Consider the following 13,990-nt stretch of genomic DNA (forward strand, 5'->3'; position numbering starts at 1 on the left):
AACTTGGATCACCTTAGTTTTTGGAGAACGGCATACCATTGAGGTACCACAAAAATTTAGGTTTTGCTAGTACTCTTTCCAACAGCTGTCCCAATCCATACTCAGAGTGTAGGGGGTGTGAGGCACATTCTTGTTACATTTGTGATTAGTGGTTGATGATTAGTGTGAACTTCGAGCATAATGCATCAAATGTAGGATTGCCAATTGTCGGTAAAGAGGTTCCACGCAGAAAATTAGAGTTAAGACACTTCTGTTCTTGTGAAAAATCTAGAAATACCTGATTAAAGATGGCCGGCAGAAGAGAAGGGTTCAGCCAAACTTCCGTACTATTTGTTTCAGAAATGTCTTATGTGAGAGGTGTCTAAATAGAGGAAGCAATGCTATGAAAAGAGGAACAAGCACAGGCATACCTTAGATAAGTTGGGGTTTTAGAAGATCAGACCTGGAAATCCAGATATCTCTTTGGAGGTTTACTTCTCAAGTCTTATTTTCAAATTATCTTCAAGAAGGTTTGTCATGACACACCATTTTTCTTAAGAGTCCACAACCCATTGTCAGTGCTTATGCTGCCAGGAGTCTTTATGGACATCACATATAATTCCATACCTATTCTGGTGGAGGGAGATATCTGTGGAGACAATACTTATGCCAGCTACTCAGCATATAGCTCAAGGGTAGTGTTGTGCCACCCAAACATGATAGGGGCAAAGCAGGGTAGGGGCACAGTAAGATCCACCATTGTTGTTATGTGGCTGGCCAGATGTCTTTCCGTTTTCCCTTCAGCTAATCCTAGCTTTTTAGCAAAATGTTATTGGATTTGTATTTAAACACATAACATTGTAAATATTGACCAAACAAATTCTAGATTTTAGAGTGATGTTGTCTGAAAAGCCTTACTTTGTAAAAGTTTCAAACATGACATGTGGCCATTTGTTGGCTATGTCATTCTTGGACAAGAGAAACATAAATAAAGTGAAATGGGAACATAGACAGAAAATTCACGCAGTCTAGATGAATATTCCTTTCCATGCTCTTCAAACAAGCACATTTACAGCATGATTTGTAAGTCTAGTGTTAGCCAAGAAGACCTTTTCGTTTTATACATGTATATTTCTTACATACATGCCCTTTCAGCCAGCCCTCTTCATCCATCATATTGTTTTGAACTCACAACAACATTCAGCATTCTGCAATCTTTCAACCTACTTCAGTCAGTGGAAGACTTCCCTGTGAATGACAGCATTCAGCTCTTTCACAAGGAGCACATCCGCACATAAAAAGTAGTTCCATTAAGTGCCAAGAATTACTATAGCACTGTGTCAATTTGAGCCAAAAAAAGTTTGGTTTTAGTCAATGTTATCTTTTTTGTACCAGTAAGGACTGAGAAACTGCCCCAACAATTTAACGTTTTACAAAAAAATGAGAAAAAAGCGCTGATCAAGCCAAATGTTTTCAGTCAGTTCCTGATATATTGGCTTTGCCAGTGCTTATTTGGGTTAATGACTAATTGAGGCTAACAGGAAATTTCTAACACGTTAGAGGCAGGACAGTGTATAAAACTGCAGGTTGCTGTGCTGCACCAATCGTGGCTCAAACTATTTTGTAGTGCATTTCTTTTTGTTTTGTTTGAAAAGGAAATGTATTGAAGTAATATGAGATAGTATATAATAACAACAGGAGAGGGAGGGATAATCACTCTTATTCCCTCTAATGTATAGGTTCAATAACAGCAAAAGAGTGAGTAAAGGGGGCAGGTCAGCACGAGGAATACTTCTTTTTTTAAAAGATAGTACAATAAATATAGAAATAGGGGATACAATCTTAACTGTACAATCTGTTAACTAATTTGAAAGAAAAGGAAAAGAGGGGAAAAAGAAGAGGAAAGGGGGAAGGGAGGGAATGGAAGGGAAATTATATATATAAAATATTACTTTTAGCATAACCACTTATATAAATAGTAATAATTGTGAAAAAACATAATTAAGAAGCATAAAAAAAGAAAGAAAGAGTAAATAACAGTAAAAACAGTTCATGGAGGTTTAGGAACTTCTTCAATACAAGGGTTATGGGTTTGTGATACATTTGCAGAAGCATCTAGAAAATGAGCAATAGGTGACCATAAACATTCTCGTTTTATAGCAAAGGATATGGGATGGTCATATGCTCTATCTAACCTATGATTGTAACAGCCCCCATACCACCAGGCTTGATAAGAGATGTTAGTGGTGTTTTTCCATGCCCTAGTAATTTGTTGAAAGGCAACCGCATTAAGTAAATCTGAAATACGAAAAGTGTTTGGATAGGATTCCCATGCCAAAGATACACTACCTAAAAATATATTAACAAAGTGAAGGGTATCTGTGAATGAAAAATAATGTTAATTTGGTTCCAGACCATCACCCACAAATTATATACAAGGGGGCAAGTGAATAACATGTGATGCAAATCAGCAAGGGGCTTGTTACAGGACCAACAAGAAGAAGAGAGAGTAGGGTTTATTCTGTGCAAGGAAGTAGGGGTTAGTAATAATCTATTATAGATAACAGTGAAAGGATGGTGGGAGGAGAACAGGAGGAAGGGGTAATGAATGGTAAATTATTGTACATTGATTGGATCAGCATAGTTAGAGAAGTATATTTAGATAGACAAGAACTAAGGGAGAGAAAAACGTGCTTGAGCAGCTGAAAAAGAGATACATGTATCATTCTGGAAAAGTTGATGAACCCAGTGAAGTCCTTTAGCATGCAACTCCTTCCAAAAGATGACTGTATGATTAATTTTAGGACGATTATTAGACCATAAAGAGGATTGCATGAAACGATCTCTAGGAGAGAGGTGATCAATAAATAAGGGTTGAAGAATTTTGCAACTATTATTGAAAATAGCAAGAGAAAGGGAGAGAGGACGATGAGTAAAAGATAAGAATTCCTGGAATGAGAATGGATGAAGAAATTGCTTTATGATAACAGTCCACAATGGTAAAACCGAATCATCATTGTTTTCTTGAAGTAAAAGAGAAGTGTGCTTAAGAAAGAATGCGGTATGATAGGCCTGAAAATCTGGGAAATTGACACCTCCTAATTGTTTTGGTCTTTTAAGTTTAAGTAAAGACATATGCGGTTTCTTATTAGTCCACAGAAATCTTGATAGTATTGAATACATTATTTTAAAATGTGAATTAGGAAAGTTTATGGGAAGATTGGAAATATAAAAGAGTAGTATAGGAACTAACATCATATTTATTGTCTCAAGTCGGCCCCACCAGGATAAAACTAAAGGATTCCACCTGGACGTAGATTTTTTTAATAATGTTTGTAATTACTCTAGATTTATTGTAACGGATTCTTTAATGGAAGATAAAGAACCAAACAACTCTGTTGAAAGCTTTTTCAGCAGCAAGAGATATAGCTGCTAAAGAGTCCGTACATAATTTAGCTTTAGTAAGAACATTAAAAAAGAGTCTAGTATTGTCAGAAAGATGTCTTCCTTTAATAAAACCAAATTGTTCTCTTCCGATTTATTGGGGTAAAGATTTCTGTAGATGAAAAGCTAAAATGTTATAGTCCAAGTTAATTGGAGAGATGGGCCTATAGCTTTAAAAAGACTGTGATCTTTACCCTCTTTGGGAAGAAGGCAAATCAGTGCTTCTTGAAAGGAGCCACTAGACTTTTTGTAGGAAGTAAAGAAATTAAATAGAAGATGTAGTTTTGGGATAAGAAGACAAGAGGAATGAGACGAAAATTCAGTCACAAAACCATCAGGTCCTGGGGCTTTACCCCTTTTAATAGCTCGAATAGCAGAAAGAATGTCTGATTCCTGAATTTCTTCATCTGACACCGAGAAATCTAGACCAGTAGATGAAGGAGGGTTGATAGAGGATAAGTATTGTAATATAAGGTCCAGGAACACCGAGTTTTCAGGAGTGTAAAGAGTTTGGAAGAATTGGGTAAATTCTGATAACATTTCTTCACTTTTGTAAACTAAGTGGTTGTTAGAGGACAGAATAGAAGGAATTCTGGTGCATTCTTTTTTAACTTTAAGATAGTTGGCTAAAAGTTTCCCCGCTTTACTTTGACCTCCATAATATTTAGCTGAGGATTTAGGCAAAAATGAGTTAGCGTTGTCTCTCGATAATTTGTTAAATTCAAATTTGGCTTTGATGAATTGATCCAAGGAAGAATAAGAATTTGTCTGGAAAAGAGTTTGCTCTAATTGCTTGATACGTGACATAAGAAATTGTAAGGTATGCAAAGAGGATTTCCTTCATTGGGATACATAGGAGATAATAAAGTCTCTAGAGGCTGCTTTAAAGGCATCCCAGACAATCTGTGGAGACACATCAGGAGTTTCATTTTCACGGAAAAAAGTGGAGATAAAGGTTTCAAATTGTTGGGTAAAATTGGAATCCAGTAAAAGAGAATTGTTGAATCTCCATCTACGAGTACCATGATTAGGGGGAAGAAGGTCGCGACCTAAAGAGATGGGAGTGAGGTCAATATTAAACCAATATCCGAGTGAATAATATGTTGGGCAAGTGCTTTTGAGGTGAATAAGTAGTCTAAGAGAGATTGAGAAAAGTGTGCTCGAGAAAAAAAAAGTGTATTCTCGCAGTGTAGGATTACATAACCGCCAGGGATCTACTAGAGATCTTTGTTGAATAGTGGATGTGAAATAAGAATGCATAGGAGAGGGGGTGAATCTAGAACGGAAATTGCGGTCAATAATAGGGTCCATAACCAAATTACAATCCACACCAACCAACAAATAATCATCATGAAAAGACAATAATTTAGATAGTATTGTAGGCCAAAAAGTAACATCTGGGGCAGTAGGTGCATATAAATTAAGAAAAGTCAAGGGAATAATATTTAATAACAATGAAAAAGAGACCCATCTACCCGTATTATCAGAATCATGCGAAAGAATTTTCAAATCAAGACGTTTATGACATTAAATGACTACACCATTAAGATTACCTGTACCTGGAGAAGCAAAGACATGGCCAACCAATTGACGTTTAAGTTTAGCTATTTATTTTTCTAGAACAAGTATTTCTTGTAATAACGCTATATCACACTTTAAATTAGATAAATGAGAAAGTATCCATTGACGTTTTATAGGAGAACCCAAACCTTTAACATTCCATGAAACAACTCTTAAAGTCATCTACAATAAACAATTAAATATAGGCTAAATATAAAAATATTACAACAATTAAAATTTAACAATAAGCTATATGTGATAATGATCAGCATACATTTTGCAATAACATATTGAACAAAATGAAAAGCATAAAGGAGGAAATGAGTGGTTATGAAAAAGAAAGAATAAGAGTAAGAGATATGAAAATAGGATATGGAAAACATTAGCAAAAAAAGAAAAGGTGACTGAAGACTGAAGACAGATAAATAAGATAATGAAAGAGAGAGAAAAGAAATATGATAAATAAAAAATATACAACAAACATTCCAGAAATATGAAAAAGCATTGCAAGAAATATGAGCAAGATGAAAGTCAAAAAAGTCACTAAAGAAGAATGAAAGAATTAACTGGATAAAAAGAGGAAAAACAATGTAGGAATAGATGAATACTTATGAAAAACAAGAGAATTAGAGGGAATGACGTAAATTGACTGAAGGAAAATAGTATAGGGAAATAAAGGGAGCCTACAGTTAAGAAAGGGAAATAAATTGGAAAAAGGAAAGGAGAGTGGAGAAGGTAAGAGACGACCAAGGCAACAAATAAAAAACATATATTATAAAAACATAATGAGTAACTACAGAAAACATAACCAAAACGAGGGTGGTGAAGCCACACAAGGAAAATGGCACAACTAACCTGGCAAACCCAAGGCGGATTGGGGAGGGAGGGCATCATTGAAACGGACCAGGGATAAACAGAGAATATAGGAAATGCCTCACCTTATAAAAAAGGAAAACACCACAGGTGAGTACAACATGAAAACAACATATGGGGAAACATGAAACTTCAATAAACAAGTACATCACAACAGTATTTTAAACAACAGAACATATCAAATGAATGACAACATGAAATCAATCATTAGCTTGTCGGGATAGTTCCATCTCCTCTTCTCTACATTGTTCCAAGAACCGTTGTAGCAATGCAAGATCATCATAGTTTGTGGTCTTGATCTTATATGTCACTTTAAAAAGACATGTTTGGAAGAGACCAAATCTGGCATTAAGATTCCGGAGTGCTGGTCTCATGTCCAGGAACTTCTTCCTTCGATCTGCCGTTTCCTTAGCGTAATCTTGAGCAAAAAAGAGATTGGAGCCCTGCCAGGAAATGCGGCCCTTAAGCTTAGCTGCTTGTAAAACCTTCAATAAATCGGTATATTCCAAAAAATAGATTATGACTCCTCTAGGTTTGGTTGAAGAGGCCGCCAAAGTTGGAGTGCGACCTAAACAGTGTGCTCTTTAGTTGTTTAGGACCGGAGAAATAGGAAGACCAAGCACTTGTGGAAGGAGAGATTAGAAAAAAGAAATAGTGTGTGCACCTTCCAAGCCCTCAACAAGTCCTTAAATGCATAAATTATTACGCCTATTGCGGTTTTCTAAATTTTCAACTTGCTTTTTAGAAGTGAGATCTCAGAATTCATCAAAGGAACTTGGCTTATCACAACCTGGGCAGACTGCGTTTGATGTTCAATCTGTGTAACCCTAATTTCCATAATGGACTATTTGTCATACAGATACTAGAGCCTTTTATTAGATTCCTCAAAGTAAGGCCGAAGAGCTCTTATCTCCTCAAGCAGTGCTTCCATAGTAATTGGTGGAAGAGATGTAGAAGTAGAGGGAGGATCTTTTTTGACACATTTTCCAGAAGACGATGTAGATGAAGTGGTTGCGTTAGGAGTCAGACTGTTGGTAGAGAGCGGAATATTAGATGATGCCCTCAATATTTCTTTGCTGGGAAAAGATGACACACTCTCTGAATGATCCATATTGACGGAAAGAGCAGAGAGAGGATTATAATCCGCCAAGGATGAAAACGGTAAGGAGGAATTAGTGAGTCGACAAGCAGACTTTGTTCTCCCCATAGAATGAATACTGAGCAAGGAGTAATGGTAGGAAAACACCAGAACCGCAAAAAGCAATAATATGAGGGAATATAGTCGTAGCAATCAAAGAAGAGAATTCCTGTTGAGGAGATTATAAACTATTCTGGAGAAGAGATAGTTAAAAGTCCAGCAAAATGAGGAAACTCTGTGAACTCTCTTTTGACTGAGGTAATTTATTTACTTCATAATCCTCTGGACAATATGCAGTTCAAAAACTGTACCTCACATGTACTGAGCTGAGGGCTATGAACTATCATTGTTCCGTGTAAAATGAGAGAGGAATGATGGAAAAGCAAGTACTTATCCAGAAGCAAAATGAAGACTTATTGCAACAATTCTTTCATAAGAGAATGAGAATATTGTCTCAAGAAGCCACAATAACCACAATGGTAGGTGTAAACTTGTGGGAAAAAAGCACCTTCTATATATTGGTTTCACATAGTATTATAGTCCTTGCAATTATCAAGAATCACTGTGACATATCTCCGAAATCTCCATATGAAGAAATGTACGTTATGAAACAGAATTATTCTTGACACAGCCACTCAGATAAAAGAAGCAATGCGGAAAACCTGGTTCATCAAGTACATCAAGCATTTAAACAAGGAAAACTCGTTTGGAGCAGAGACTTAATTTAATTAAGAATTCCCGTTGCTATGCGGTGTAACTGGGTGAGCATGGCAAAACAAAGTGGCAGGAGCGCTCTCCGTGAGGAAAAACGCACCGGCCTTTTTGACGATACAAAAGCTCACTGGAGCTGAAAAATGGCACAAAACTGTTCCGGAGACCTTCACATCACGGAAACCGTCTTCGACACGTAGTCACGAGGGAAGGGTCCACTGGAAGTATTCGAACTTCCTCTCAGCCACCACAGAGCTCCCTCAATCAGTGGCCCTCCTCGATCGGCATCAAGCCACGCCCCCCTCTATTGTAGTGCATGACGTACTCTACCTCCAAGGTTGGGGGGGAATGGTTGGTGTCAGCTGAGCTCTGTCAGGATAAAACCAGACATCACTGCAGCAACTATTGAATCGTGGACAGTGAGGAGAAGCCAAAAGATTGCATTTTGCACATGTACATGCATAGACCGTCCAAAAGTGTTTCACCAGGCCTCACTGTAGAATGCAGTCAGAGTAGGTACCTTTTTTTAACATTTAAAGATTGAATGAAATTATCAGAGTTTGATTGCACTTGAAACCTCACAAAGAATAGCACTGGTACTGAGCACCGACAAAAACTGGTATGAACTTTTTAAAATAGTAATTCATCTCCTTTCAGTATTAGCCCCATTATCTAAGCTTTTGTGCCTCGATTCTTGGGGGGCACCTCTAATTCTACCTTTGAATTAAACCTCATCTTCAGCTCAGGTCTTGTACTGGCTATAAGATGAAGAGACCAGACATGCTTTAAATACTAAAAGATCTATAGAAAGAACTCATGATTTGAAGCATGAAGGTTGACGGACACTCAGGGACAAATTCATAACGAAAGCCCGAACATTATTGGTGGATATCTCTGCCTGTTCCTCTATGTAATTTTCCAAATTTCTGGAATTCACAAACATTTCAAGAGGTACACATGGAAAGCTGCAGTAGGTGAAGGATTCCAGGCATTCTTCTGGTAAGGTGATGAGGCATTCCTAGCAGGATACAGTTCGAAATGGGGTTTCTGATTGGCTATGGTATGCACCAAAGCCAGATAGAAAACACCACTCTAATCAGGGTAAGGGTGTTACACATCTAAGCTAACCCCTGCTCACCCCCTTGGTAGCTTGGCCAGAGCAGTCAGGATGAACCCAGAGGGAATGTGTAAAGCATTTGTGCAACACATTCACACCATTGACATAATAAATAAACCATCAAAAAGATTCCACACAATGTTATATAAAAATATAAAATATATTATACATAAACCATAGACAAAAACATCATAAATAAGTGATTATGTTGCCAACTCAGCAAGTGAAAAAACATCACAATGCATGCAATGTAAGAAAGATTTTCAGGTGGCACGTCACCAAAAATCCATTATTGTGCACATTATATAGTCACATTCTATGTTACTCGTTACCCTGACAGTGCAAGGCATAAACCAACATATCACAGTGAACATGAAATGTAGCAAGTAATGAAACAAACACATAAATCCATACTGTGCTTTATAAGCACCTCAATAACTGGGGTAATTATTTTAGGGCATAGAATATAGATCAGGTTAGGGGGAAGCTCAGAAATCACCAGCTCTCACCATACACCCGAAGGCTTCAGCGCATCTGCGCTCCTTTTTGGTGTGGTACAGTAAATCCTCCTAAGCGTAGGGTGCAGGAACACCTGCACACCTATGAGAATGCTTACAGTTATCTCCGAGTTCCTGATCAGAGTAAGTCCCTAGGGGGGCCTCCTGCGAGGGCTCACCCCCTCCGACCATCAGCAAGGTGGACAAATCGCTCTAGGTATGTAATTAGTGTGGGGAGGAGGCACAAAGGTAGAACACTGCTGACTGAAGCAGGGAATCCACGCTGGACCCCAAGTGCACAAATCAGGGAAAAGTGCCTGCCCACAAACATGTGGTGCTCCTGCCGAAATCAAGGCAACGCTGGAGTGACCTTTCAAGCTGCTCTGACCACCTCAGATGTCTGGTACCTCTCTGGGTCTTTGAGGGTGCAGGTCACAACCTCTTCTGGTCTTGGGCGGTCGTGACTCAGGGTAGCAAGGATTTGGGCATGCTGCCACCACTAGAGATCTGCCTTGGTCTCTCCAGACTGTGCTGAGGTAGAAATCAGCCACCCGCTGATTTAACGCCTGTGCTGCTAGAACAAGAATTGCACTGCTAAACAGCTAACAGGGTAGGTGGGGTTTCTACACAGCGCTTCAGCCTTCACCAAGGTGCTCCTCCCTGGGGTCTTCCTTCACTACCGACCACTCTCTCTTACTGGAGAGGCAATGCATGGAGACGACAAGTACATCAAAAAACCTGGGGCAACAAAGGGAAAGCGCTTGACATGTCCTAATGGCGCAGTTCAGCAGCAAGTGCTGGTATTCCTTAGCAAGGCACTACCCACACGCCGGGGGAAAGCACAGGGCCTCACGCAGCACTTTCCACATGCTGAGCTTGAAGATTTTAGGCGGCTGGCCTCCACGATCCATGGCCAGTTCAGGGCTGCTACTGGAACCCTTGAGAACACTGAGGAGCACGAGGCACAAGCAGGTAGGCAACAGACCACCACACTGGGTTTAGCAAAGTGGAAGAGTCTCTAGCAGCCAAGCAGGGAAGCAGGTCAGCACAACAGAACAAAAATAGTCAAAGTGGTGATCTTCTCTGCCAGCACAGCAGTCCTCTGGTGCAGCATGCAGAGCCATCAGCGTCTGGTTACAAGTCACATGCAGTGTCTCAAGATGTGGGGTCAGAGCTTCTGTACTTACTCTCAAAATGTCTTTGATGTGGAGCCTTAGAAGTGCACAACACCCCCTTTCAACTCAGCCCTGGCTCCAGGAGTACAGAAGGGGTAAACGAGCTATTTGTGTGAGGGCCAGACACAGCCTAAACAAATGTAAGTGCGCCCCGCCTCCCTCTCTCCCAGGAAGACCTTTCAGCATGCAGATGTAACCCTGTTGCACCCCAAAAATCCCTGTGTGATGACTGTCTGGAAACTATGCACAAATCGCAGCTGTCATTCTACACTAGATGTGGATTGGAGTCAGGATACAAAGCACAAAACGTCATAAGCACAAAGAAATTTCCACTTTCTAAAAATGGTATTTCCACACTATTAATGAAAAATCTACACACACCAATAAGCAGGATTTATCACCACTATTCCAAACATACCATAGGGCTGCCTAGGGCCTACTTTAGGGATGAGCTATTTGTAGTAAAAGGGGAGTTTCAGGCTTGGTAAGTAAATGTAAATGCCAAGTCAATGTGGCAGTAAACTAAGCATGCAGGCCTTGCAGTGGCAGCCCTGAGAGAGGGTTGAAAGGCTAGTTCTGCTGGAGGTTTAAGCAGCTCTGCAGGCTCACAAGGAGCTTACAAGTAAATTAAATATGCCACACGGGTTAAGACTAATCATACCATGTTTAAAGGGGAGAGAACATGCACTTTAGCACTGAATATCAGTGGTAAAGTGCTCAGACTCCTAAAGCTAACAACAAAAATAGGGTCAGAAAAATACAGGAGGAAGGCAAAAAGTTTGCGGACAAATCTGCAGAAAATACTGTTTGCGCTCTGTGATGTTCTCCATAGTTCAAACTCTGAACAGAGGATATAGGATCTTGTGTCCCACTACACTCCCTGGAAGCCTTGTTCAGTTGTACATTCACAAACTTTTCTAGGAAAGGGGAGGAAACAGAGTTTTGGAATGCCTATAGACTTATGTGGGTGGGTGTTCCCAAACGTCCTTGACAAACCACATCACTTAAATGTTGTGTTCCTAACCCTTGAGTGGGATCACAAGTACAGAGTTCTCTTCAATCATGACTGAGATTTCAGCCTTCATAAATGGGCTTGTGCCTACCAGAAATCCCTTTTGTGAATTCCTGGCATACAAAAAAAGAGTAAATTTGGTTTACTTATGTGACTAGGAAAATCAGTCACCAAAAGCTCGTCAAGCAGTTGTAATTCTAGCAATGCATTTCTCGGTCTCATCAGAGACGAGATAATAGACTTGCAATGAACTTGGGAATCCAATATTTTAGAAGGTTTACAAAATAGCCAGCTGGAGTGTTAGAAGGGCATCATTAGCAGAAAATAGTGCATGTTAGTAGAACTGTGGATCTTGGCACTGTCTGTATTACTCGACTTTGAGTTGTTTTTTTCTTCTCCCTCCAGGTACAACCCTCAGGAAAATACTTGGGACACTTTAGCGGAAATGAAAGAAAGCCACAGCTACTTCCCTTTAGTGTGTCTAGATGGCCTGATATACATTCTTGGGGGAAATACAGACATCACTAACACAGAGTGCCTGGATTCTGTGGAGTGCTACAATCCAGCCAATAACACCTGGAAGTAAGTTATGGAGACTCTTCCTCTCAATTAGTGACCTGTAGACATGGGAAATTTCTGTTAGTTGCATGTCCACTATCTAAGTCCACCAGACAAAAAGCCACCATGCAATAAACCGATCTGAACAGAAAGAGGATTGCATCTATTTTCCATTTCTGAGAGGCCCATGCGTGATTTACTTTAAAAGAGAACCAATTTGCCGTGAATGGCACTAGTGTACCCAAGTCCAGGGCAGGGATTCTCGGAGCACCTATCAAAGTAACATTTTTAGGTTTTAGTCTGCCCCACCTCAGCAGTAGGCTATTTGAAGGCCTTTTTTTCAATCATGGTGCCTACAGCCACCTTAATGTAGCACTTGTTATAATTATGCAATTAAAGCCAAACCTAAACGTGATAAAATAAGAAGGCAGTTGTATTCTATCTGAGGAAGGCCTCTACCACCAGAAAGTCAAATATCAACCAAAGCTAAATGAAATGGTGCCACTACATGCCATCTGAAGCCGGAGCATACCATTGCAGCAGTCTTTGGTGTGATTGTTTGTCTACACTTGACTCTTGTCACTAACTACTTTTTTATGATTGCAGGTATGCACACTCACTTCCCCAGCCTCTATGTGGGCATGCTGCAGCCATTTGTGATGGCAAGATTTATGTTTCTGGAGGCTGTGACAGCAGCTACCAATGCCTTAATTCCTTCTTCCTCTATGACCCGGTGAAGAATGCAACAAATCTCTCAGCAATGAATGCCATCAGAGCTGGCCACGTAATGGAAACCATCAGAGAGAAGTTATATGTGGCAGGGGGGCTTGGACACGGTGTGCAGGGTTTCGAAGATCAGTACATGTGTGAAGTGTACAGCCCCGCTACAGACTGCTGGACCCAGTTTGCACGGCTCACACAGGCTCATGTTGTTTCTGCTTCAGCTGTGTTACATGACGAGCTGTATATCCTTGGTGGCTACTCTTATGAAACCTACCAAGATTCCCACTTGGTCCACTGTTATAACCCTCTGACTGACAGGTGGGTCAACCTGGGCACAATGCCATATGCCTCTGCTGACATCAAAGCCTGTGTCCTCTCCGTTCCTTCTCACCAGAGGCAGATTAGCACTGTCCACCCACCAATTACTGCACGAGCAGATCCAGCAGTTGCTTCAAACTCTTGTTCAGCAAGGGCCTCCATAGAAACATAAATGGCCATCATGTCTGCCTACACAAAAGCCTACTCTGGGCACGGGGAGCCGGGACTTTTCCATCTGTTTCTTCATTTCGTCATACATATTTTGGTTCATCACTTTTCTTGGGAGTCAGTTCTGTGCATTTACTGTAATTTTTTGTGTGCAAAAAATTCTTAATGTATGGATTGAACTTCTGCGCACTTCCTCCTGTGGTCACAGATGAACTACCAGTACAGGAGTTCTGTGCCACAGAAAATGTCTTGCATCTTGTAGTATGTGACTGCCTCTATCATATGCAGTCTATGCCTCTGTTCTTCTACTGTATGAATACTTTCATTCTAGCATTTCTTTTTAAATGGATTCTACAATAAACCATGTTGCCTTTTTCTTGTCTCCATCTGTCTTTATGCTTTTAGATTTGTGATAAACCCTTAGGAAAAGACCTGCAGTGCATTACTTCAGATGAAAACTTACCAGTGAAGTGCAGTAGTGACAACAAACTCGTCTTGCTCAGTTTGCGGTCTCACCATGATTGAAGCCATTTTGAGGATTTTTTATGTCATAATGCGAAGATCCAGCTCCTATCTTGTCTCCCTTTAGACATAACCTTCCTTCCTGAGTTTCTTAGCCCTACGATTCTGTGATAATATACTGTATGCCTCTGTAGGTTGGCGATATTAAGCTCTATCTTCACACAATGTTTCTAAGGGGCATATCAACAAGGGCTT

General features: G+C 40.0%; 1 protein-coding gene across 4 annotated transcripts in view; it reads left to right on the plus strand.

Annotated features, from left to right (window-relative positions):
• Nucleotides 1–13,655, plus strand: part of LOC146866766 (kelch-like protein 33) — a 192,831-nt gene extending 179,176 nt beyond the window's left edge. For all 4 annotated transcript variants that reach the window (XM_085601235.1, XM_085601244.1, XM_085601263.1 and 1 more), the window contains 2 exons: nucleotides 11,912–12,088; nucleotides 12,671–13,655. In XM_085601235.1, coding sequence (XP_085457361.1) covers nucleotides 11,912–12,088; nucleotides 12,671–13,277 — 784 coding nt within the window. In that variant the 3' untranslated portion in view covers nucleotides 13,278–13,655. The remainder of the gene's footprint in view (nucleotides 1–11,911; nucleotides 12,089–12,670) is intronic.
• The last annotated feature ends 335 nt before the right edge of the window (nucleotides 13,656–13,990 follow it).

This window comes from Triturus cristatus, chromosome 1_2 (assembly GCF_964204655.1).
Source record: "Triturus cristatus chromosome 1_2, aTriCri1.1, whole genome shotgun sequence".
In the NCBI taxonomy this organism is placed as follows: domain Eukaryota; kingdom Metazoa; phylum Chordata; class Amphibia; order Caudata; family Salamandridae; genus Triturus; species Triturus cristatus.